The sequence below is a fragment of the Orussus abietinus genome, unplaced genomic scaffold (assembly GCF_000612105.2).
Source record: "Orussus abietinus isolate OABI.00-Male unplaced genomic scaffold, Oabi_2.0 scaffold8, whole genome shotgun sequence".
NCBI classification, from domain to species: Eukaryota; Metazoa; Arthropoda; class Insecta; order Hymenoptera; family Orussidae; genus Orussus; species Orussus abietinus.
Genome location: NW_019395997.1, coordinates 1865200 through 1892140, shown reverse-complemented (window position 1 = coordinate 1892140; position 26941 = coordinate 1865200). Strand labels below are relative to the sequence as shown.

General features: G+C 53.5%; 1 protein-coding gene across 5 annotated transcripts in view; it reads right to left on the bottom strand.

The window, feature by feature from the left end:
- The window catches only part of LOC105699490 (protein scalloped), a 65243-nt gene that overhangs the window by 37982 nt on the left and 320 nt on the right, over positions 1–26941 (bottom strand). For 3 of the 5 annotated variants that reach the window (XM_012424512.1, XM_012424517.1, XM_012424516.1), the window contains exon 1: positions 26033–26711. The exons of 1 other annotated variant lie outside the window; for it this stretch is intronic. Coding sequence is in view for 1 of the 4 variants with exons in the window: in XM_012424516.1 (XP_012279939.1) it covers positions 26033–26057 (25 nt within the window). In the remaining 3 variants the exon portion in view is untranslated. Of the gene's footprint in view, positions 1–26032; positions 26712–26941 lie in introns of those variants that run through there. One more of the 5 variants, XM_012424514.1, reaches the window with a different exon arrangement.

Here is a 26941-nt window from a genome sequence, read left to right as displayed (position 1 = left end):
CCTTTCTCCGATTCGTGCTTTTCAACGGCATTACAGACAGTCTCCATCTTTACGAATTGATCACTTCTCAACGAGTATTCCTAGATCGAGAATTCATAAAAGAAATTCACGGTGCCCGATTTGAACGAAATATACTATCGAAAGAAATAATCCGCGGGGCGAAATTTAAGATGAAATTTAAAAATCCGACCGAAAATGGGAATAAATGGGATCTCGTGAAATTCCCAACGCCCACCTCGAGGCCAAGGTTCCGCGGGAAATTCGCGCGGATAAAAAGAAATTCGCCGAGTTGAAAACGAGCCGTGAACTTTTTCGCGGGTAATGCGGGTCGAGCGGTTTATTAAAATCGGGTATAAAGGCGGTAGTTGCGGCGGCGCAACGGATTACCGGCGCCGCGCAATTAACGCCGCGGCGGCTTCGGCTCGATTTTGCCGACACCCCTCCTCTCCCCGGGACGGATAATCCGGGGCCGGATACCGCGCGTCCGCGCATTCAATTTGCGAATGCAGATTGCTTTTCATTTTAATATAAATCGTCCGAGACAAAGAGAGTAATTACGCCGCGCGAGTGTTCCGGGGTGTGACAGGGGAGGCGTAGCAATGGCGTTGAGCGCATCGCCTCTCCCACGAACAGAAAACGAGACGATCGTCTCTAACAAAAGCCCCCCGGGTTCCATCTAAACATAAGAATCCCGATTTTCCCCGGAAATCCAAAAACTAAGAACGAAAGAGACTCACAATCCTCGCACTGTCAGTTTCCAAAGGTCGTAGTCGTGCGGGCCCACGTGACTCTCGGCTTCCAAGATGGCGGCGAGTCACGTGGTCTCCCAAGATCCTAAGCGCGCGGGAGACTCTTTCCCTTTCTCGATTTTCGATCGCGCCTAGCAGGACCTCTCCTCCCTAGAGGAAGGCCAACGGTACTAGCTAAAGGATTCGGCATTCCCCGGAGTTCCGGTGTTCGGCTTCCGAGCCGTAAGTTCGCCGCCGCGGCGGGGTGCATTGTCGAGAGGGTGAATTTCGCCGCGCGGAGCGTGGTGGTATCCACCTCTCTCTCGCGCCCGCATATCGGCCATAAGGCGGAGAGAGACGAGGCGACCAGTGCCAGGGGCAGGAGAGAAAGGGAGGCGGAGAGAGACACGAGGGGGGCGGCAGAGAGAACCGACCAGCCGAATTCCCGGCATACCGGTTGGCCGGTGGTTAGCGAGCGATTTACGATATTGTAAACCGATGCGATGGCGGGTGCCGACCGCCGAACCTCAATCTAATAGTGGCGACTCTAACCTCCGCCGCCGACGAGGGGAGGGGGCGGCCGGGAGTGGTATGTCGACTAGTACATTGTTGGCCAGCTCTCGCTCGACTGTCGGGCCGCGCCACCGCACGCCGGGGCGCTGGACGCGCTGTCGCCCCTATCCCCGCCCCCGAACGACCGGCGAACCGCAATCGCGAATTGAGATGTCTCTCTCGCTCCCGCCCGCCTGCCCGTATCTCGGTCTCCGTCACTCGGAACGGGATCCGGCCCGATAACGGATTAACGACTGACTGCCCGGACCGAAAGGGAATCGACTTCGAGAACCTTCCGGGGGATGCCGGGAACTCCGATAACCGCTGTCGTTACTGGGATGACCACTTTGCGTGCCGCAGGGGGAAAGAATGCGTTCGAGGGAAGGGGGGAAAATTCGTAGGATGGAGATAGAGAAGGAGAGACTCGCTTAGGGCCACGGAGCGGAAACTTAGGCCCGAGCAAACACGGCCGGCCGACAACGGTAATCCGGCTGCAAACACCGAGGTTTAGGGGAGGGCTCGAACCTCTCGAGCTCGATCGGCCAGGCGGAATAATGATATGTAATCGCGAGACTCGCGCGCCAGGTGCGGGGCCGGCCGCGAGAGCGCGCCGCGTTCACGCGAGAGCGCGCTCCGCACGACCCCGTGACGCGGCCAGCCGCCATCTTGGATTTACAGAGAATTCGAGAATTCGATGCCGAACAACGGGCGTGAATTACTATTACGAGTTTTATTTCCCGCAGGGTTCACTTTTGCGCCGGGCCTTGTCACAGCCGCGTAAACGGGCGCGTGATTACTTTTAATTCCCCCTATTTGTCCCTCCGCCTGGCCGAGACCGACGCCGGCGCGTCGGTTAACCACGCGCGGCCATTCGCGAATCGCCGTTCGTTATCGCCGTTTATATTATCGCCCTCCTCGCCCCGGCGGTCCCTTTTTGCGGCCCCTCGTTCGCGGCGATAGCCCTTTCGACGCGAATCGAGGAAATCGAGGAGAATTTCCCTGAAATAACTCTAATCCGCCTACATACGCCCGAATCCAAAATGGCCGCTCTCTATCCGCCGCCCGGCAACCTCGCGTCCCGATTCACGGTCATTCCAGCTTTTTACCTCTGGCTTCCCCCGTGATTCCTCGTCGAAACCACATAAGCGGTATTCCGCTTGTCGAAATTCCGAAAAAGCCGGACGCTCCCGCGGGGAATTCGAGCGGGCTGAAAGAGTCGAAGTGGCTGACCGGCGCGCCGCCATATTGGATCCCGGTTTCACTTTGAGTTTTCGCTTTTCCACGCCGCAATTGTCCTTTACCGGAGATCAGCGGAGATTCTAATTGTACTTTATTATGCTTTCAGGCCCGCGACGGTAAATCTCGCCCAAACGAACCCTTTGAAGAGCGGGGGTGGAGAGCAGGGGCCTCGGAAGGGAGCGGCGCTCGGTTCGGCCCGTCCGCGAGGCGCGGGAGCGAGAGAGAGGCGACGAGGTGGACGGCGTGAGTTAGACGGAGACAGAGATACCACCCGTAGAGCAGGAGAGCGACGCATTATCGCCGGTTATGAATGGCCCATGGTATCAGACCGACTACACATCGTACAATGCTGCACCGTATTGGGATTATGGAACGGACCGTCATCGCAACTCGAATATAAAAATCAGTCTCCGATTTATTACGCCGTTCAACATGCATGTTCCAGATTACACTTAAAAAAAAAAAATAGAGAGAAGGTTAACCCTTTTATTGCCGGACAACGATATATCATCGTTTTACAAGTGCTATCGACTGTGGCCGGCATTAAAAGGGATAATGAACAACTATTTTCCTTCCCCAATTTTTCTATTAAAAAAAAAAAAAAAAAGCAGATGTCTAGTCAGCAAATAACGAGACAATTCACTCATACCGATCCTCGCAGAGCCTTCCAGAATTGGTATTAGAAATATTAAAAATCAAAAGGGCTAAAGAACGAGAAATTCGTCACCTCGTTCCCTCTTATCATCCAAGGGAGGCGCCGGGGGAAATAATTACGGCTTGATTAGCGCCGCGCAACGAGAAACATGGCGGACAGGACGAGAAGGGGGATTTTTCGAGAGGCGAGGGCGAAGCAATTTAACGAGGCTGCAGGCCCCGTTAAACGACGTTGCGCGGTAATGCGCCCCTTCCCACCCTGTGATAACGGGGAGATTGCCTCGAGTCTTCGCTCCGGGTGCAATTATCCGGAATTCGCGGAAAATCGATACAAGCCTAAACCCGAGGGATGAATTTTCATGTCCAAGAAATAAAACCTTTATTTTCAGCTTGAAAAAAGGGGGAAATAAATTGCAGCTTCCTTTCTAAGCGGATCAAGGATTAAAATCGAAATCGGATCGAGAGCGATCTCGTCGTTGTATTGTATCCGTTTGAACGTGTAAAAAATTCATATCGACGTTGCGTTTCCATTTAACCGCGTAAAAAGTTCATTTCGACGTTGCGTTTTGCAATTTAACCACGTAGAGAATTTCATTTTGACGCTGCGTTTTCATTTGACCGTGTGAAAAATTCACTTCGACTTTGCGTTTTCATTTAACCGGGTAAAAATTTCATTCCGATGTCGCGCCCGTCGAAGCTTCGGCACCCCCTCGAGAGCTCCGTCGAGTATCCGCGGCCCTGGCGGTTTCGGGGTCGCACTTGTTGCTCGCCCGGCTCGGCTCGACGCCCCAGGGCGGCGGCGCCGAGGGTACGCGGGAGCTTTTACGGGTGTCGCGGCCGCCGAAAGAATTTACGACGCCGTATCGCCAGCGGCAGTTCCGCGCGATCCCGCGACCACCGGGGAGCCCATACGACCCGACGAGAGAAAGGCGTTGACCGCCTGAAAAAAATAATAAAAAAAAAAAAGAAATAGAAAACCAGAGTAAACGCCAGGAATAAAAATTAAAGTTTCTCACAGAGACAGAGAGAGAGAGAGGGGTCGCAAAACAGGGAGAGAAGAAAAAGCGCGCGGATCAGTCCGCGAGTTGGGTCGAGTTTGAATAATTCAGCGGGGTAGGGTTTTCCGGAAAACAATTTCCCCGCTCGAAAATATTCGCCCGGGCAAAATCGATTTGCCGTCTCCCCCCTATCGTCACCCCACCCAGTCCCCCTCCGTCCCGCTCGAGCGCCGAGCCGCGTCTGACGGCGGTCTGGGTCGCGCGTCTCCCCGAGCCGCCGATTTCGCGAGAGATGCGGGCACCTGATTGGCGGAGCCGTCCGCGCTCTCGGCCAATCACGTGACCGCATCATCGGATAGCCGGAAGCGGTTCTTTCCGATTATCGACTCCGAAGGGAAGAGGAAGGGCCCGGAGGGGTGGGCTAGGGAGGTAAGAAAAAAGACGTACCGTCGGGCGCAGCCATAACTCGACGCGTCGGGCATAAATCAAGGCGTCGAGTCCTGCCCCTCCCCCTGCGCCCACAGATCCACTTCCGTTTTTCCTTCCCGAGGTCTCTTCCTAACCTCGCACCCCCCTCATCCACCCCGAGTCGAGATCGGCAGCTCTCGAATGAAATAAAAGTGAAAACGAAGAGGAAAAGAGCCGAGGTTAGGTTAGGCCGGCGAGATTTCGCGGCGAGCCGAGAGGACGGTGCACTCGGTAGCCGAGCAAATCGGATCTTCGCTGGACCGTTAAGTTCGAAAGCGTGGGGGGAGAGGCCCCTCTTTCCCGACTCGTGGGCTTCCTTTGACCCTCTTTAACTCCGGTTCTGGCCTCCTCTTTCTCTCTCCCTCCCTCTCTCGATCGCGGGTCTCGCTCGCTCGGGAAGAGTGAGGTAGCGAGCCAGGAAATGCACTTGACGCCGCGCCGAAGGGGGATGACTCATCGGAGATACGGAAAACCGGTTCTCTTTGCGGCCCCCTCCCCTCCCCTGGATCGCTCGCCGAGCCCGCATCGCGGCGGACCAAAGGTGGACGGCCATTGTCGATTGTCACTTTGTCGCCGACCGCCGAGCCGAGCGGACCCGGCCGACAGGTGGACGACGGGCGTCGGATTACGCCCGTCCAAAAACTCGAGGCGTGCGATCGCTTCATTCTCGACGCCCCCCCTCCTCCACTCCGACGTTTACAGACAACCTTAAGGGGGAGGAAAAGAAATTGTCATCCCCCCTCCCCCTTTATATTCCCCGAATCGCCGCAACGTCAAAAGTGGACGCGAATGGAGGGTTCCGAGGAGGCGGAAAAAACAGCCCCCCCCCCCCGCGTTTCCCCTTTACGCGGGATAATTAAACCGCGCGGAATGGCCCGTAAAGGCGGGACGGGCCGTAAAAAAAACCGGGCGAGCGCGGAAAAATTCCGCGGATGCTGGGCGAAACGATGAGGGGGGCGCAGAAGGGGGCAGTTTCCTGCGAATCGTCGCGTCGGCGAGGTCGGGCGCAAAATGCGCGCCCCGATAAAATCGTCACGCCTGGTGTCCCCTCGTCCCCTCCTGCCATTGTTTTTCTCCGCCCTGATGAATCGTTCCACGGCCGGCGAGTTGAAACGATCCTTCGAGGGGGTGATAGTGGGAGAGGGGATTCTCCGTTTTCCGCGTTACTTCCGCTCGCCTATGCGGCCGCGATTCGCGTAACGTCGAGCCAGGCTCTCTCCTGCTAATTCCAGATGAATTAAAAAAAAAAAAACAGCTTTATAAGCAAATGCTCCAATCTTAATTTTTTTAATTCCGTTAGCCATGATATATATATATTTTTTTTAAGCGGATAGGTACGCACGCGTGCACGTATAACGAGATGGAAAAATTCGTGGACGAGAGACACCGGGGTGGGAATAAAAACGAGAAGTAAAACGCGGAAACCCCAGAGCGGGGGATGGGGAGCGCGCAATCTACGCGGCGTGACATTTAGTCCAGGAGGAGGGCCGCGCGTTGGGAAAGGTCAGGATGCGCGAAGTCGCGGGGGTGGGAATCGATCTCCGAGCTCCCTTTCTCGTTAAGCCGCCGGCACTCGGCGAACAATAGAAGGTCATCGGATTTCAGGACATTCCGCGTCGATTCCGCGGCGGAGGGCTAGCGGTCGCGGATGCACCCGCGCGCCGCATACGATTCCCGCGTCATCGTTCTTCGAGAGACTCTCAAGTGAACGACTACGGTACCGTGAGAGAAATTTTTTAAATTTCAAAAAATTGAAAAAAAAATACACGTCAAGCGAGAAACCGACATTAGAAGCGAATTGAGGCATCGGTCGAGGAGGAGGACGCCATTTTCAGGACGATCGAGTTAATCCCCGGGCGGGGAAAGGTGGGGCGAGGGGAACGTTTAATCGAGTTTAAAGCGTCCGCATCCGGTCCGGGGAGCTGCGGGGGAGAAGGCTTCCCACAGCCACCGGAGAATCCCTTTTTATTCCTTCCCGTGTCCCGGCGATTTGCTTTCTTTCGAGAGACGAGACGTGGCCGAGAGAGACGGCGCTACCCGGGCCTGCGTGGGCGTGAGAGAGACGGAACGACGGCGCGCAGCGCCCCTCTAGGCGGGTCGACGACGCGCATCGGGCTCGCAGACAAAACACCGGCTATTCTCGGGGACACTTTGGTCGACATTTCGCTCTTCCCAGGGATACCCGGGAGGCGGCCGAATAATCCTCCGGGACAGACCCGCGCGGAGAGATTTCCCTCGAAATCTTTCCTCGGAGCTTAACTCCGCATCCCCAAAAATACGGATCCACCTGACCTCCCTTCAAAGTCGGTTTCGCTTTCCGAGTCACCCATCTCAAATTTCCATCTCTACGATCCCCCATTTTGTATCTCTACCTCTACGTCATCCCTCTAACCGTCCTCAGCGTAAGGGCGAAAATCCCGGGGGCGAGCAAGCGACATTCGACCAAACGGCGGACGCGCGTACACGTTTCCGATGGAAAAAGGGTCGCAAGCGACAGAGAGCCGGAGGGAACGATCAGGGATCCGCGAATTTTACCGACGCATCCCTAGGGAAAGCCCCGAGGGGGAGGAACAAGGAGAAAGGAGGGTTTCGGAGCGCGTGCACTTTATGTCGAGGATGCATGCACCCGGGTAGTCCTTTGACAAGCCCGGGAGGGAGGTAGGGGGAGGACAAAGAGAAGACACCTCTTGTTTCAAGGAGAAATCCTGCAGGACGAGATGTATGGCCGGGCGAGATTCCTTTCGGCCTGGAGTCGCTCCTCTTTTTCTGGAGGAAGAGAGAGAGGAGAGCGGCCGAAAAGAGGGAGCGAGGGGGAAACGGGGGGGTCCCTAGAGTGTGTTGAGCCTCGGTGATAGGACTTCGGGAATCGATACCCGGGAAGAGGAATGACGTCGCCGAATGGTAAGACGCTTCCTCGAAACGAAGCTCATCAATCGTCCTTTCCCCGAGAAAGAGCCGAGAGCGAGAGAGAGAGGGAGAAAGTGAACGAGGAGGACGCGCGAGGGAGGGAGAGAGACGGCGACTCCCTTTTCTCCTCCGCGCCGCGACCTCCCTCGAAAGTCGACGGCGTGATAGATCGTCCTTTTGTTTCGGGATTGGTTGGCTCTCCTCGCAGCCTCCGGGACCACGGGGACCCCCGCAGGACCACTACGAGGACTCTCCTCTTCCTCCCCAGGACCCTAATCCAGGATACTCGAGATACGCGGCTCGTAAGTTTTTATACAGCGTCTTCTATGCCCCCCCTCGAGGAAGAATCAGTTTGATCTTCCTTCCGGGCGGAAAGTGAAGTTAGAAAACGAGGAAACGAGCGCCCCTCCCCCCTCCCTGCCTGGGCTCGGTCCGCACCTTCCAGCGGTCGAGCCGCGACTGACCCGGTCACGCGGTCCCGCGTTGAGGCAGGTCAGGCCCGCTCCCTGAGAGAGACGCGTACTGCCGCCAAATGAACAAAAAAAATCCACGTATGATAATTCTTAAGCCACTTAACTCTGTCCCGTAACTCGGGATTCATTTTCTCTCACGCCCAAGCGAGGGGTAAAAAAAGCATACCCTAATTTTAACCCCTTTACTACGGATTCTACATATTATAACGAATCGTCATAGTGACGCCGGATGTATCCTACGGCTATACGTTCAAGTTAAGTGAATTTCGCATTATTTCAATTTCATCGAATTTCTATTACCTTGAATTTTTTTTATCCAGAGTTTCGGTTGTTATAGGGAGAAAGGTATAATGGAGGGGTTCAAGGGCACTCTGCGAGCGCGACAAAATGGCGTCTTCCGGACCGGAACCGACGGACAAGGAGAAGCTTTCCCACGGGGTCGTGACGAGGCGCGATCCTCGCGTTAAACTCGCCGATTATCCTGAAAAGTCCCCAAAAACGAGAAGTACCGACCTCACGGTGGAGGATTCGGGGAGTTCCCTATATTCCGGGGGAATATAGCCGGGAACGCGGATCGCGGAACGAAGACGAAACGATGCGGAAGGAATGAAACGCGAACGGGCCTTAATGCTGTTGCAACGGAACGGGAAAGCCGGTCGTCGAGTGCGTTTTCTACCGCATTGTGATGCCGACATCGCGCCGACAAAGAATCGGCCTTTACGCGGGCGATACATAAAGTGTAATACGCGGATACACAGGTATATAAATACCTATGTATACACGTATACACGCGCGCATATCCGTACCCGTGGAGATAGCGTGCGTAAACGGCGGATTTTATTGGCGAGCCGTTTTCGACTATTATTTTATCGCGTGTTCTCGCGTCTACGGCGTCGGTTAATCTCGTTTACCCTGAGATAAAGAAAATTATTCGACTGAAACATACATACATGTCATTACCTGAATCGTATATAATTGCAAGAATTTTTTCGTTGAGAAGTACAAAATTCACGTTGATCCAAACGAATTTCCTTCGCTCAATCTATTTCATTGAGGAAATTGATAACAGGGTTTCGTTGTCGCAATGTGTACATTTCTTTGTGTCGATTTTCTTTTTCTCAGTGTAGGACAGAAGAGACAATCTGTCCTCCAAGCGAGGCGGTTCACAAAAAAAAAAGAGAGAGAGAGAAAACGAAGTCTTTTTATCTTCTTATCGTCGACCAGGTCGGGCGATATTTATGGGCCATCTCGTCGAGGATTCGAGGGATATTTTCACCGGGTCGGACGGCGTTACCGCAGAAAATCCGCACGTGGGCGCGGGAGCGATTCGCGCGTAGGACGGTAAAGCGCAGGTACGTGTATATAGGTACAGTCTTGCGAGACCGACCTAACCTCTCCGGCGCTCTCGGTGTCCCCGATTCCCTTCTCTTGGAGATCGACATATCGCGAGGACCCCTCGGAACGTCCCTTGAGAGATAATTTCTCATCCCGAGGTCGAATTCACGCGTACTGCACTCCATTGCGTCGACAATCGTCCACAAAGATAGTCACGAGTCATTAAAATAATAGGATGCTTCGATCAGTCGAGGCGGCCATCTTGGATCGCGGTACAGGTCGCGGGGTATAAAAGGGCAGGCCCGCGTGACTGGCGCGGGAGTCGGCGCTCCCCCGCCGAGCGGGGAGGGTCGCAACATTCGCGGGCGAGTCGGAGATGAGGAGAGGTAAGGATTTTCCTGACACCCCCTCGCCCTTGATCGACCTGACCGGAAGCGCGGCAGAGGTTTTCCGCCGGCCTTCCGCCGCGCGGCGTAACGGCGATCGTTACGACCGCGGCGGCTAGTTTCCTGGTGTCCGTTCTTTTATTTTTCCCCCGTCTCGTCCTTTTTCCCGCTTAATGCCGGAAATCTAGCCTTGAGCGACCGAGCCGCCTCCGGGAGGATGGAATTCTCTTATGCAACGCGGTAGCCTTTCGCGCGGCATCCCCTCATGGGAATGATTCGCCGGAGAATGGTCCGGTCGCCATCTTGGCCGATCCAAGGTGTAAATCATCGCGCCCCGGGGAGAGCGTGGGCAGGTGACGGCCCTTCTCTCTAAAAATCACCGTAAAAGTAACTCCACCGATGGATATTAATTCCTCCAGTCCATCGAGGAAGATAAATCAACGGCCCGATCGATGTACACCCCGTGAAAACAAATACATTTAATCGGAGAAATATTCTGTCAATTCAAGGATCTATCACTTTGGGTAATTGAATTTTTTTTTTTTTCCCCTCAGGGTTCATACAACCGCGAGTAGAGGAAAGACCGGAGAAAATTCCCCGCGAGGAGAGAGGAGACTGGAGGGGGATAATGGAGGTGGAGGGAACGATTACCCCCGCGGTTTTCGGAGCGCATCGCCGGGAGCGGAGGGCACGGTCCGATCGGGCCGCGGTCCGCGCGGAATGCGCAAAGGGAATCGCTGAACCGACCGAGTTCGCCTCCCCGGCGAGAAAGGATTTATTACGGCTGCGGTCGGGATTGTCCATTATGCACTTATTCCCCGCGCATTGTGCCCCGAGTCGCGCCGATTCCTGCCTGATTTACGGCCTTATTATCCGCGGTGGGCCGCGAAAAGGGCCTCGAATTGAAACGTCAGGACTCGTGAGAGACCCTTATCCCCCCCATTTCCGCCTACTAACGACTTTACGAATATGGCCCTTATATAAAATATCCACATATCCAATTTCATTATTTTTTTTTTTTCATTATTTCCTTTCCCATCATTTCTCTCCGAATTTTCCATTTCTCGCGTCGGAGAGATACGTCTTCGCGGAGAGGCGCGGAGAGAGGGGGGCCCTCGGTCAGCCTTCCAGGAATAACGTCGCGAGGCGTCCGGTAACACATCCGCAGAGGAGAAAATCCGCGTTTCCTCCGCGTGGGCCCACCGCCGTGGGCGACTCCGTCCGCGGGCTCGTAAAGCGATGGCGCGGGCTCGTTCGCGTGAGTCTTCTCACGTGAGCGTTCTCGCCCGCCGGCGGAAAAGTGCGGGCGCGTGCGCCGCGCAGAGGTCCGCCAGTGAGTCACCGGCTCCCGGAGGGGGAGGACGGGCGAAAAGAGAGGCCGTTAGAGCTCGTTTCGTAACCGACGAGGATAATATCCCTCTCCTCTCCCGAGAGACACCTGCGAATTCGAGATCTCGAAATAAGTCCCGTTACCTTCGGCAAGGTCGCCGAAGGTTGCGCGGACTCCCGCCAGAGGTCGGTCCCGCGTTTCTTTCCTCTGGATCGGGAGGGATCGGCGGACGCGAGGATATCCTCGACTTGATCACGGGCATGGAGTCAAACCTCGACATAGATGTCCCCTCTAGGTCTCGCCATTAACGGCGAGATTCAAATCGAAACAAAAAGTGGAATCCCTCGAGACGCGTGAGCACGCTCACGCGTGTATGTATATGTACGCGCGGGAGAAAGAGAAGGCGCCGAGAGGCGCAGGAAAATATAGAAAGAAAAAAGAAGAGAAAGGCTCGGCAGGGAAAAGAGGCGACGGGGGAGGGGGGCGACCTAACCTCCCCCGGAGTGCCCTCGAGAGCCTTTAGGTGAGCATCAGCCTTTAGGCGGAGGGAACACTCGACTATTTTAACCGTGAAATAACTCAGTCCCTGTCAGGTCGCCCAGCGGGGTCGGCGGGGAAACGCGAGAGCGTGCGCCATCGTGTGCAAGCTCCTAAAGATAGAGCACCCGAAACAACCATAAACCTTTTTACTCCTCTCGGGAGGGGAGAGGAACCGCTCTCTCGAGACTTCTGTCCCCCGAGTCGAGACCCCTCGGATGGGACCGCTCTCGAGACGAGGTAGAGAAATTCAATGAGAGGTGAAATAACGAATTGATATCTCGGACTCCAGGTCGGGACAAATGATGAGACCAGTAAATTGAATGCGCGTTAAAATACCCCATCGATACGTCGACAGCCAGGTTAGGATAAATAACGAAAGGGGTAAATCGGATGCCCGTTAAAGGGATGCGAAAGCTCAATCGTTCATAAAACCTTTCTACGAACTGGGTGTCTCAAATCGTTTCATACTTTGAAACGTGAATATGGAGACCCTAAGGTAGGTCCTGAAACTCGCGAAGTTTCATTCCTTCTAAACCATTTTTAAAATACCTATAAAGAAATTTGAAAAGAATTAAGGTCTCCATATTCGCGTAGTAAAGTTTCAAACCATTCGATAAACCGAATTGGGAGAAAAGTATTATAAACGAAACCTCTTCGACGCCATTTTCACATCGCCTTAAAATGCCAAATCGACGTTTCGACAGCCAAGTGGGAATAAATCATGAAGTCGGAATTTTTTTCGTGGAAACCGGGGGGAAAGAAAAAGGGTCTTTCCCGTTTTTTATCCCCGTCCCGGTAATGGTCCCTCACCGAAGTCCAATCGAGACGTCCGGAGACCTCCCTCGAAGCCGGTCATTAGGGAAATGACTCGGCCCTCGTCGGACCCCGAAAGTCTTCCCCGAAGCCCCGAAGTATATCCGGACGGTCATCGAAACGAAGCCAGGGTTGTCGCTTAACGACCCGTTGGGAGGACCCCGGAGGGACGATTCGTTATCGCGGAGGAGGTTAAACGATAATTAGGCAGAAGTCAATTAGGCAAGGCAAACACGGGATCGCCGATTCGAGGGAAAAGCGTCGGGGGGGAGGGAAACGGAGAAAGTGCGTTGCGGAAGAGACTACTCCTCGAGGCCGAGTAATTGCCTAACGACGGCATAACGAGCCGTTGCAAACGAAGTTCTGCATCCCCCGTCGAGCCATTAACCGTTTGTCCGAGGTAATGGCGAAATAATCGCGGCAGACCGATAAAAGTATTACCCCCCCGGAACCGCGATAGCCGCCGTTAAGTTTCATTAACGGCCGGCGACGCCCGTCGTTACTTCCTATTTTTAGCGCCTCAACCTATTTCCCGCTTCCAGTATTTCTTACCGTCCCATCTCCCCTTTCCCGAGATCGCAAAAAATGCTCACCTATCACCTGAATTTTCCCGAGATCCCCAAAAATTGGCATCGATCCCCTGAATTTTCCTGAGGTCGCAAAAAATTCTTACCTATCGCCTGAATTTTCCCTAGCTTCCCAAAAATTGGCATCGATCACCTGAATTTTCCTGGGGTCGCAAAAAATTCTCACCTATCGCCTGAATTTTCCCTAGCTTCCCAAAAATTGGCATCGATCGCCTGAATTTTCCTGAGGTCGCAAAAAATTCTCACCTACCGCCTGAATTTTCCCGAGATCCCCAAAAATAGGCATCGATCGTCTGAATTTTCCTGAGATCGTAAAAAATTTTCACCAATCTCCCGATTTCTCCTCGAATCGTCCGAACTCGCCTGAAATTTCCTGAACTTCCCCTAAGTCGTCTCCGGGAGCTCGCAGCCACGACCAGGTGCGACAGTCTCGCGCCAGGGCGTTACCCGTCGCGAAGCAATCCTAGGGAGTGGCCCCTTCTCTTCTCGCCGTCTCACTCGCTCCTCCGACTCTGGACCACTCTCTGCCTCTCTCTCGTCCCGTTTCGTGCGGTCGCCGCGGCCACGCGACCCGCGTAACAGCCCTCGACGCGAGATCGACGGCGCGCGTCGCGACGCCGAAGCCCTCCCCCCTCTAAACCAAACCTAATCGAACCTAAACGTCCCAATCATCGACAATTCCCCAAAAACGATTAGCACCACAAACCCATGCGTTGTGTGGCATCATAAAGAGAATTAAATAATTAAACAGGTAAACGCGAAGAAAAAAAAAAAAAGAGAAAAAGAGAAAAATACCTTTTCCGAGATTCTCCGTCCCCTCCTTTCCATGCCCCCCCGTGCCCCCCGCGGCAGGCGCGGCCAAGTGGAACCCCTTTGGTCTTTGAGGTTACGAGGAGATTCCAGGGATCGCGGATCGCGGATCAAAGGAAGCCCCGAAAGGGGAAAAAGCGAAGTGGAGGAGGAGACGAAATGGAGTAAAAAAAAAAAAGAGAGGGAGAGAAATACATAGATGGGTCGAAAGAGAGAGATAGAAGCGTCTCTCCTCCTCCTCGGGACCGATGAGACGGTGGAAAGACGAGGAGAGACTTTACCTCGCCCGCTCTCCTTTGTTCCCACGTACCGGTGTGTCCTCTGCGAGGGCCGACCTTACCATCCTTTCGAGTTTCACCGTTACACACAAAGGGATCCCCCGTAAACGGGGCCGCAACGAGGGAGAGATAGGAGAAGGAGAAGGGAGGAGGGCACAGCATCCCTGGTCCAGCGCGGATCCATCCGACTCGGGAGGATGAACCCTCATCTTGCCGGAGATCGACTTATCGAGGGTACAAATACGTGATACGCGATACCAAATCCACGTTACGAGATCCGAGATTATCCAGACAATTAACCTCCACGGGTAATGGAACTTTTTCGATTCGTGGAATTTTATATATATATGTTTTTTTTAACGTTTTACCGCGGCATTCGAGATGAGCTCTCGAAACACATACCATGGGTCCTGGAATAATCCGAGGAGGCTTCGAGTCGGCAAGAAGAGGTCCTGGACGAGGGGAGATGGGGGTGTCGCCCCCTGGGGATAATTCGGCGCGGGGCAGGGGGGGCCTCAAAGGGCCCGATACATCTCGGAATGATCCGAGCTATCCTCGATAGCCGGACAGAAAAATGCCGGACCGAATGCCTGGAATAGCGCCGACCCGACCGACCGGCCCCTCTATGTACGCATTCGGACATACGAACGCGTACATACATACCCTCGCGCACACCTACGTACCACCCGTACATATTTCACGCACACGCGGGCAACGGCCGTCCGCTTCGCTGGGAAAATGCTCGCGCGGGCACCCGCGTGCATTCCCGCGTGCCTCTCCTCCTGCGTTGGCTTTTACCGAGAGAGTGGAAATAAAAATAAATTTCTCGTTTCAACATTTTTCCCTTTTTTTTTTTTCTCTCTCTCTCTCTCTCTCTCGACTCAATTAATAGAGTATAAACGCGCATCGGTACCGTGTGCAGCATATGTATGCATACATGGAGGAAGATGGAGTGACCACGTGGTCGCGGCGTCTTACTTAAGGGCGGCCCCGCGGGGGAGCGCCTCACTCCGCGTCCAGCGGCCGAGCGGAGAGGACGGGGGTCCCGATAAGCGCAGGCACCGTGCCAGGGGACACTGCATTTAGAACCGGAGTCGATCGAGAGGTCTCCCCCCTGGCATCCATTACACCGTCGACGTACAGAGGGTAAACAAATGACGCGAATACCGATTTAACGGAAGAATCCCCGGCAATTTCCGCGGGAGGACTCGAAGGAAACCGAGGGAAAGGGGAAGAGAAGCTATCCGACGTATCCTTTCCGACCAATCGAATCGCGGTACGGTTATAATTGGACCAGTTTAGTCAGGCATTGCAAATATTGGCAGCCGGGGGAAGCGGCCGACCTAGTGATGAAACTTAATTGGGTAAGTCGGCCTGGCGAGGGGCCAGGGGAATCGATCATGCCAATCGCCTATCATCGACGGATCCCTCTATGAGGCGTCGCAAAGTCACAAATCCGACATGAAACCCCGATTTCCGTTTACCCCCCACCTCAAGCCATCGCCCCAATGATCCTGGGAATTTTTCTTCTCGCCCTCAACCACCCTGCATTCAAGAGTTCGGTCACCCATCCGAGTCCTGACCGCACCCAAGGTAGCTTAACTCGTGACTCCCTCCCGAGAAATTTTACTATCCACGTGGCGTCAACGAAATATCCGACAAAGCGACGAATTAATCGCCAAATCGGTCGATCAAGTATAAAATTATGGTATTTCTTGTTTTCCTTTTTTTTTTTATCAGTGCGCGGTACGAGTCGGTACACCGGGGGGTACCCCACGGTGCACACGGTGGGTACACAAGCCCCCTCCCCCCGACACGCGAGGCGTGCCAGCGACTCGGTTCGCCAGTCTATGAATTATTCATAATCCGAGGAGCAAGCGGGAAAGGCATAGAAAAGCATTATCAAGAGGAAGAAAGAGAGAGGCGGCTCACCTTCCACGTACCTACGTCGACGTCGACGTGCATTATTCTCCGGTGCATCGCCCAAATACGAGCGTCAACCTGCCGCCCCTCTCTCCCTCCTCCCTCCAAGAGATGCCCTCACTTTTCCTCTCTACCAGGAGCTCTCTCTCACTATTCAACATCTTATCAAATTATGTATTTTTCAAACGACGAGTCACCCACTATCACAAACAACGTGTCGAAGGATTGCTCAAAACTCGCGAGAAATTCCACCCGACGAGATGCGCTATTAATTAATGCCGTCAAAATGCCGTTCTCTTAATTTAAAAAAAAAAAAAAATAAAATAAAATAAAAAATATCCACGGACTCTCGAAACAGCCCCGATAGATATTAAACCGTGCCAATGTACCGGACTTCTTCTTTTCGGCCTCCTCCTCCTCCTCGGAGTTTCGTTTACCGCCTCGTACACCTTGGAATGGGTCCGCGCAAGTGCAAGGTCGGCCCGGAACGCCCCGTCGGTGGATGTCGGCTAGGGAAAACTGCCAAAAATCCCGAGGAACCCGAGAACGACCGAGGAGTAAACCACCTCCGCGTCGCACCTGTCCAGAGGGGACCGCCCCTCGTTTCCCCATGAGCAGAGCCCGAACGTTGCCCCCCTAGCAACGATAAATCGTAGCGACTTGTTATAGTCCATGCACTTACCCTAAATCGAGTTCACCTATCACTATCCACGCGTCGGTAAAATCTGCCCAGATTTCGTCTCATATGGTCAAAAAGTGAAAATAAAAAAAAAAATAAAAAAAAGAAGAAATCGAAAAAGAGCGAGGGAACGGACGAGTTTTCGAGTTTCCCAGGGTTGGAGCTTCGTCGCTTTAGGTTTCTCCTCCTTCCCCAGGTGACGGAGGAGGAAGGAAGGGGTTCGCCGAAACCGAGTCAACGGCCGGAATACGCGCGTATATCGGATAAGAGGAGGGGGCAAGCGAGGGGGGGTCCGTGGACAAATCGCAGGCAGAGCCTGCGGCCGAGCCGCGCCGGGCATACCGATGGGGCACCATTGTCCGACACAGGTGAGGGGAGCGGGGGAGTCCGCGGAGGGCCCCCCTCGAGCATTGGTCCCCCGCGGCGCCATTACCCAAGACGAGCAATGGTACACGTGGACATGCGGATTGTTTAAACAATCAAATTTTAGACCTTAACGTTGACTCGCTGAGCAATTGTCAGATACCTCGGATGATTCTCGGGATTTTTTTTTATTTTTTTATTTTTATTACGGCGAATCGGTTCGATGAAACAATTGTCGGAGAAAAATGGCGACACCGGGTCGCCGCAATGAGGCTTGCCGAACAGAGGTGTCGCGCGATTCCCGGTAATCATTTCGCTTTAAAATCGTGGGGGGTACGGGACACGTGGAGGCCCTCCACCCGAGCTTGGCAGTCACTCCGCGCGGCGTAACCGCGTCGTTACGGCGGTTCAAGGGAAGGAGGGGGGGAAAAAAAAAAGGAGGATTTTCTCCGCGAATCCCAGCTATTTTCGTCCCCGGAGGGGCCCCCCTTTGAATTCGAAGTACCAGGGGGCCGGGGCCGTATCCACCTGAAGAAAAGGAAAGAAAGATCCGCCGGACTCCTCGCTGTGCCCCCCGCCACCCCGATCGCGTTTCCTCCCCCCGCTCCTACTCCTTGATAAGAGACAGGGAGCGATAAATGAAAAGGTCGAGGGAAAAAAAAAAACACTGAAAAAGAGAGACCCCTTTTCTCTCTCTCTCAGTGCGTCAGCTCTCCGCCCGAAATAACGGAGATATACTTAGAGACGTTTCTTCGTCCGAAAGCCGAGAGAGAGAGAGAGACAGAGAAAAAAGAGAGAGAGAAAAAAAAACAGAAAAGAAACGAAACCAGAGAGAGAGGTCCAACCTAACCTCAACTTGGCTCTCGACTAGTGGAGAAAGACGCGACGACGGCACTGCGACCAGGTGTTCCAGGGNGGGGGGAGTGAGGGGGCCAGGGGAGCAGGCACCCCTAAATCGGCCGCAAAACTTCCGCGAGATTTCCGCCTCCCTCCCCACTTGACAATTTACGGCGCGAATTTAATCGCGCCGCCGTTTAACGGGCGTAACGAGTGTCGCGATCGCGCGTTAACGTCGAGCCCCCCCCAACCCCCTACGACTAACGAAAACGCCTTTCGGCATTATCAACGCGGTCTAGTTCGACAGCAATTAGTCGGCATTAACGAGGGGGGCCACTTTCCTCGGTTTTCCGGATTTCCGGGGAAATTCCCTCCCTTCCCCCGATTTTCCGGAGGTTAACGAATTTGGCTAGGAAGGGTGGAGGAAGGAGCGAGGTGCGTTTCGTTGGCATTTCTTCATTTTTCTTTCGTAAACCTTAAAAGAAAAAGAAGAAGAAGAAGAAAAACCCAGGCAGCGGAAAATTTCGAGGTTAGCTTCGCAATTCGGTAGCGGCGGCGGCGGCGACGACGGTAAACGGATCCGGCGGAACGCGAGCGTTAACGAGCGCTCTTCGTTAATCTAATCTGGACCGGCGGACCAATAATAACCCGCGAAAATGACACTTTATTACGGAGTCGCGTTGCCCCCTCCTCCACCTCCCCCTCCCCCGGGCCGACCCGTCCTTTATCCCAGGGGACAAAAGACGAGGGGGGGTCCTCCGGGAAGCGACGGAATTCACCGGCGAGCTTTAAGGTAAACCGGTGTCACGCGGAAGGGACACAAAAGGGTTACGGTGAATCTGTCGCAAGATAAATAATCTCAAATCTTGCGAACGCTCGTGTCGCGATTTACAGGTCTTCGAATTTTCGACACGATTTTTCTCCGTTTCACCTCCGCTCCCTTCGCGAGGCTTTTCCGCCGCGGAGGGCTGGGAAAAGAAAATGAATGAAAAAAAAAAAAAAAAGGAAAACGCACCGGCTCGGCGACGTTTAACGCGCGGCTCCCGGGAGCGGGAAAAAGCGACGTTTACCGAGCCCCCGTCGTAAACACACCACTCGCGTAACTGTAAAACCCGTTTCCACCTAGGAGAGGCCCCCGGGAGGCTTGATTAGGTCGGCGGAGAGGGAGAGCGAGGGAGAGAAAGAGGGAGAGAGAGATCTCTCCGTCTCTCGCTCCCTCGAGCCGCCGGGAAAGCGCGGAAACGTCCGCGCTTCAAAGGGAAACCGCGAGTCTCCGATCGACTGATCGATTCCCGAATCCGTCCATCGATGACCGATTCAAAGGACCCCCCGGCCTCCCCCATTGTGCTTTGGTAAATCCCGAAAATTAATCAACCCTTCCGCGGCGCCGCCGCCATCTTGCGCGTCCCTTCCAAAAAAAAAAAAAACTACCATGTGAGATGAACGAAAAGGAAAAAAAAAAGTGCAAAAAAAGGAGGAAACATGGAATAGAAGGGACTCAAAATCTAGGAAAGAAAATAGTCCTCGAGAAGAGAGTCAAAGTGAAACTTGCCGAGGAAACCGCGAAAAAAATGAATTACGTAAAATGGGACCCAAGTCGGATTAATTAGTAAAAAAAAATAAAGGACAATAAGGGGAACGAAGATATATATATATAAAAGTTCGAGTGGATTGAGAATTTTTCCCTCGTTTTTAAAATCGAAACCTTCTTTAGGCCCGGCTTTTACCTCACAGAGGGAAAAGTAAAAATGTGGTTCTCTCTTTCTCCTTCGACCGTCATCAGAGCGAAGAGACAGGGAGGATCGAGGGGGAGGATCCAGGGGGCGAAATCGATCGCCCGCCACCTCGGAGGTCGACGAGGGGGGTTGGGACGGGAAACGAGGACCCCCCCCATGAGGAAGACGAGGCAATTTAATTCCTCTCCCCGTGGCGGCGCGCAATATCGCGACGAGGAGGCGACGTGTCGCGGTTTATTACATTTTTCCCCCCCGCAGAGGCCGCTCGTAAAACTAACGGACCGCCGGAAATAGTGTGCCAAGGCTCCGAACCGACTACCCCCGGATAAAGTTCCAAAAAGCGTACACCTTCGATTAATATCAAACCATAACCATATACATTGACCCACTGATTACGAGTAAGATCGTGAAATTGGCGCAAATCAAGGTGAAATAATAACTTCCTGCAAGTTTTCACGGTATTTCGATTGGTATAGGTCTGACAGAAAAAAGTTTCCGATAAAAATTGTAGCCCTCAAGAAGATACATCTTTTATGTTCTATACACTTTCTCTCCGAAAGCATTATTTCTCGAGAAAAATGAGATACATCTCACGAGATCCTTTTCAGGGCCACGGTTCACTCGCACAAAGTAATTCAAGCCCCCGCCGAAATCGTAAACTATAGAAAAAAAAAAAAAAAAAAAAAATCTTAGAAATGCCGATCTCATCGATTTTGAATCTCAATTTCACCCTTAGGGCTTACTGGGCTCGAGTTGCCAAACCCCGCGCGTCCGTTAGGTCGATTATCGCCCGCGCGGGCTCGGGAATTTCGCCCTTATGATACCGGGGCTTACAGGGTCCAAAGTGACAAACGCCGCATCTCGAGTGGAAACGTAGCTCGACGGTGCTGCGCACTTTTCCGCCCGGAGTCGATTCCTTCGAGGTTAGGTTAGCGACGGTTCTCCTCTCGTAGGAGAAAGGAGAGGGAATAATCGTGAAGTAAAGAGGCATAAACCGGAGGTAAAAAGTTGAGGCCGAGTCGGTGCACGTACGCGGGGACAGGTGTCGGGGAGCGAAAAATGTCGGGCGACGTGATTCACCGTGATATCGCATCGATTGCGACAAACTCTGGCCGAGAGGATGAGCACGTTCCCTCCGTGAGCTCCTCTGCTTCCTGACGAAGGATCGCGTCACTTTCTCCGCGTTCCTCGAGATTTTATCCCCTTTGTGACGTCAGACGTGCGATTAAATAAATCGAAAAAACGGTGAAATAAATCACGTACTAGTTTCAGACAGGACACCTTAAATTTGCGATAAATAATTAAATATATATATCATCTATGTACTTAATGCACAAGTTATTCGTAAATTTAAACTCGCATCGAATTTGACATTTCAGCGTGACTGTCTAAACATAACAGATAAACCCCGCAAACATTGAATTAAATCCCGAAATACGCTAACCGGTGAATATACGAGATCATATTCATAATCGTCACATCCGGGAACATATTTCCCGCGAAAAGGGGAGACCGAGACATTTCCTCGATTTTACCACCAGAGGTAGAGAGACGAATTCCCGAGACGCGGGGGAAGGAATTCCCGGAACCGAGGTCCCTATGGATAGGTTCGGTATCCCGGGGGAGAGCCCTATCGCTATCGGGGACCGATCTGGACACCTCGAAATACAAAAATTCCGTCCAAAGGGCCGCCTAAGACGCGCCGACCCTCCCGGCGCCAGAAACCGGAGAAAAGGGTGACACACCGCTCCCGCTAAAATCAGGAAACCTTTTTCCCGTAGCAGTCCCGAAAATAAGTGGACGTCCTTATCCCGTCGCCATATCAATCCCAGAGCCAAGTAAATGCCCCCTTTCCGCCTCCCACCGTTCACGAATAAAAAAATCCTACCACTCCCCCCTGACGATCTGATAGAAAAAAAAAAAAAATCCCGATCGCAAAATAATTCATAAATCGAGGATTCGCAAAGCCGCGCGGTCGAGGGGGAAAAAATCACGATGGCTAAAAAAAAAAATTGGAAATTTTTATCATTTTCCAGAATTTCACGGGGAGAAATGGCCAATCTGAGAAATCGAGAGCCCGTAAACGAGAGATCGCAGGACCCCCCCCCCAAAAAATTCGCGGGGCGAGAACCTCCCATTACATACCTAAGTACATGTATGTCCTTATGTACGCGTATACATGCGCAAGTCGCACTTAAGATCGGAATCCGATACGGGGTCGAAGGCGAGGGTACGCCCTCGCGGACTCGCGGGCCTTACAAAAGGATCGCGTGATCGGTCCGGCTGGTATGCAGACGGACTGCAATGGCCGGCCGAGCACATTATTGCACGCTCGACCACCGATCGGTATATACGTGCACGTGTATGCGCGTATCGCGTATCCCGAGGGACACCCGGGAAGGGCTGCCGCCCCCCAGGAGGGCCGTAGATCGACGAGCTAAGTGAAAATCGAGCCGCCCTTCGCGAGGGCGACCGACCTACGTCACGTTGTTGTGAAAAAGACGAATAAGAAAAAAGAAAAATAACATATGCATATACAGGTATATATAGGTATATGCACCCTGCGAGGTATAGGTGTACATACACCCTGCGAGGCATAGGTATATATACACCGCGAGGACTACTGACCTACGTCACGTTGTCGTGAAAAGGACGAATAAGAAAAAAAAAAAACATATGCATATACAGGTATATATAGGTACATGCACCCTGCGAGGCATAGGTATATATACACCGCGAGGGCCACTGACCTACGTCACATTGCCATGAAGAGGGATAAAAAAAATCCATTCACATACATACGCGTACGCATGGGTACATAGGTAGGTGTACATGCATACTGTCACGGCATATCCCGAGTGACCTGAAATTTTCCGCCACAGCGAGTTTCCCTAGGGTCCCCCTAAGAGCGAGGGGGTCCTATCGTCCAGGTGGCCCAAAATGGGGCCTGCGGGGGGAAGGAGGCTCCTCCACCCTCGAGCCGATTTCGGGGCACCCAGGAACACGCGAGCCCCCCATGAATGCATTTTCGAGGATCCCACCGTGACTCCGCATCCCTCGGCCGGGTGTGCGATCACCCCCCCAGAACCTCCAATTCCCCCTGTGCCCTACCCCCATGGAATAAAAATAAAACGAGGAAAATCACCCGAGGGGGTGTACTCGCCTCTGAATGGAACGAAGAGGGGTGGAGAGAATGGGTATTTATTGTTTTTAAAAATTTATATTCCCCGTTCTTGTTTTTTATTCTCATAGGGAGGGATCACATCGAGGAGAAGAGAGGTTTAATTATGTTTTATTTTAGTTTCGGTTTCGATTTTTAATTCGCAATTTAGAGGGGGGGGAGGAATGATCACCGAGACGGGGCAATTTTAGGGCGACTCTCGATCTTAGAGCGACTTTCGATTTTTTTGCAATTTAGAGGGGGGGTGGAAGGAAGGATCACCGAGACGGGGTAATTTTAGGGCAACTCGGGACTCGCGATTTGGCATCGCCCGGGCGCGGCCAAAAGGGAGAACGCCGGAGTGGCGAGGCGGTGCCGAGAAGGGAGGTCCGCACACTCCCCGTGAGTGCGAGGGAGAGGGCGCGAGGGCGCGGGCAGGGCGCGCGAGCGAGAGGACGGGAAAATTTCATTTGGTCCGGGCGCGGACCCCGGCAGGACAAGGCCTATTTATACACCGTAAAGAAGAGGAGCTTAATGAGTCTAGGTGCTGTCACGGGGAGTGAGATATGATCGCGCCGCGTCAGCGGTGCGGATAAAGAGAGACGCGGAGAAGGGGGGGCGGCGACGGAATCGCGGAAACGCCGCGACTAAAGGGACTTTAAGGCTCGTTAAAACGGGCACAGGTAACGAGGGTGGGTCCCTTACCTCCCGTGGCCTTAACCCTTTCCCTCTCCAACCCTCTCCTTAAGGATGCCGTCAGATCGTCTCGCCGACCGAAAACGTCCGAAACGACCTTTTTTTTTTTTTATCCCTTTTTATCGGGAATTTCTCCCCTTCAGGATAGCGCGATAAGAATTATGCAATGAAGATAAGTACTTCGCGACGAGTCGAAATTACCCGAGTTAACCCCTTTTTTATGGGAATTTCTATGACAGAGGATCAAGTGATAAGGATTAACCTCGAGGATAACCAACTCAAGTCGGCGCCTCTGAAGTCGTATCGCAAGGTACTCCATTACTAGGCTGCGCAAAAGTTAATCCCTTTTTAATGTAATTCCGGTCCCTGGGGATCACCCGATAAGGATTTACCCTGAAAGATAAGGAGGTTGAAATCTTTCCAGGTGAGGTAAGTAGAAAGAAAAAAAAGTCGGCGGATCATCGAAATCGAGACGTTATCGCGGCGTCCCTAGGGACACCCCCCCGGGGTGTGGGACCTACCGGGACGTCCCTCGGGACCGGGTCTCCCGTCGACCGCGTCCCGACGGCGATAAACGTTCCTTATAGATAATCAATAAGCCGTCGTCGTGCCAGGCTCGCCATACTCTAGCTAAATCGAGGTTGCGTCGCGACGCGCTCGAGTCGCGCGTCGAGGACGGGAAAAAAACAAAAATTAATATTAATATAAAAGCCCCCCTCTCAAAAAAAAAAAAGTACGGTATCAAAATTCCACATTCCCGAAATTCTCAGGACAGACCACCGCGACTTGGAGGAAACGCTAAAAAGGAAAAAAAAAAAAGATGCGAGATCCGCGAAATCGAGATCGACCTCGAAACTTCGGGGCCCCTTATCAGCCCTCCGAAATGAATATGAAAATATCAAACTCGAGAGGATGAGTCACGTTCCCCTGGCCCTCTCCCAGAAGAGGAGGAGAGTAAGAGGAAGATGCGTTATCGCGCGCACCTCCGATCGGCCCGATCGAGGGTCGTTATCAGTCGTTATCGGGAGTCCTAGAGGCGGTCGAGCTTCCGCGGGCTCTTATCACAAACCTCAAGACCCGTCCTATCGAGGCCGATTTCCATCTTCTCCATAATCCGAGGGTGAATTAAAAGGGTCCTCGCAAAACGCGACCCACAAAGATGTCCCAGGGGGGGGTCCAAAAGATCGAATTTTCATCGGAAAATTCCTCAAGCCCCGATTCTCTCGAAGTGGTACGTAAATGTCCATTAGAATCCGCAACCGAGAACTGCGTACCAGGTAGCAACCGGTCGGCCCCGATAACGTCGATTATTTACGTAACGATCATCGCCCGCCGCGAACCTTTCTTCGCCTTCCGTTTCCCCCCTTTCCTCCCCCCGCGATAACCGCAATGAAATAACCGAGTAATGAAATAACGCACGCGTGATACGTATTCACGCACAATACCTCGCGGGAGATAAAAAAGAAAGTCAATCCGCGGGACACTAACTCCCCCCCCCTACAAGACTGATAACAGTGATCCGATAAAAAGGCTCGCGGCTATTTTTCTCGCCGCGTCTCGAGAGGGGCCATCGATCGCCTGCCGGAAATATCGGAGAAACGAGAGCGACGGTGTTACAATTTTTTCCTGAATGAAAATGCGAGAGTGGTGCACATTCACCGTACGCACAGAGTGAGCGAGGTATTAAATTGAGGAACGAGTTCCCGGGATTTTGTAACGCGATTTAATGCATTGAAACGGCGGGAAATTATTCCTGGATTTAATAGTATAATTAGATATAACGCCAATGATCGGTTCCAGAGAAGGTGAGCCCCATGGTCGGGGCCCGTGATCTCAGATTTTCGCAGATCCAACGACGCGAGCGCTACTTGCGGGAAACGAGGGACCTACCATCCTACGTGACCGAAACATTTCCTTCCTACGTAAACAACCTAAAATGCTTTTAAATGCGTAATTAAGGTGCGCAAAGCGAAACGATAATCCGCATGATACACAGAATGTGATATCTTTAACGTGATAATGTCTAGGGGAGGATAATTATTAATTGCACGATTTCATCGAGGAGGCGTTCTTACTAGATCTTGAGATCTTAAAATTTCGATACATGGCGTTGTATCTCCTTGTACTATTGTACTTCGTGTATACATGTAGCGGGGGTTGTGAAAAAAATAAATAAATAAAGGTGAACGTTCGAGAATCCCGGCGAGAGGATGACCGAAAAGCATGACTCGGGGCTTAAAAAATGCGGAAATGAACCCTCCATGGTTATGTAGGATTAATTTGTAAACTCGTTATCGCGAAACTCCCGGACAGGCGACATTTTAATCGGACGCAACGCTACAGGTGGATATCACCGATTCGCGGATCGGCACAGGTGAAGGGTCGAGTAAAGAAATGACGGTAACGTCGCGGGGGCGTCTCGACGTTTTCCTCCGAATCTAGGCGATAAGAGGGGGCTGAGGGGACGTTCGACGGCGATAAGAGCTCGCCGAGATTCTCGGGGGGAGTAGAGAAAGAAAGAGCGAGAGAGGAAGACTCACTCCAGAAGTAATGCACGGTATCCATCCAAGAGAGGGTACGTGGGTGCCTCGCCGAGCGGGCCGATGGGGATCCAGGGGGTCCCTGGGCGATCCTGGGGGTCCTAGAAACTCCTGGGGCCCGTGGACGCGTACACACTGGGCGAGGCGCGGTCGCGCGTGGCCGCGCGCCGACTGACCGGGCCCCGGGACTCGGCGGTCCCTCGGGGTCCGGGCCGAAATCGCGACAACACCGCCGGCGGCGCTGCGCCTGGCGCTCACCCGGGAAAACCCGCGGGCGGCCCGCGGGGGTTTTTCCGCGACCCCGCCGAGGGGAGCGCTCAGTCGCCCCGCGACCTCTGCCAGGGATGGACAACCCCTCACCCCTAGGTCATGTCCCTGCTCTTCGTTCAGAGCCCCGTCTCGCTGGCAGTCCTCGATGTTTACACCAGATCCGAGAATCTCTCTCCCGCGGAACTAAATTCACCTACACCTGTTAGATTCGCCCAGGTCGGTCCTCGAAACTCGTGGAACGCGGCCTCTGGGAGTCGTCCCCCCTCGGGAGGCCTTGAAACGCACTCCGGAGGGTCGAGACGAAAACGTCGGCGGCGATGGCCTTGACGGCGGTACCGGTGCCCAGGACACACCTCGCGACGCGGGGGAGAGTAGGAGCGCGTCGACCGCGAGGCGCGCCGATCCGGCGGGCGCGCTTATAGGTTATGTCGGGGACGGGCGACGACTGGCGCGACGCCGCCGCGGCGAGGACGCTGCTCGGCCGGCGGCGGCGGCGGTGGCGGCGGCGACGGAGCGGCAACGCAGCGCTCGCTCGGGGGCGGAAGGTGCCGGCGGCGGAGGTCCGCCCGGATCCGGGCCGCGCTTTTTGGTTAGGTTTTCGGCAGGACTCGTCGCGCGCGGCCCCGTGGTTGCCCGACT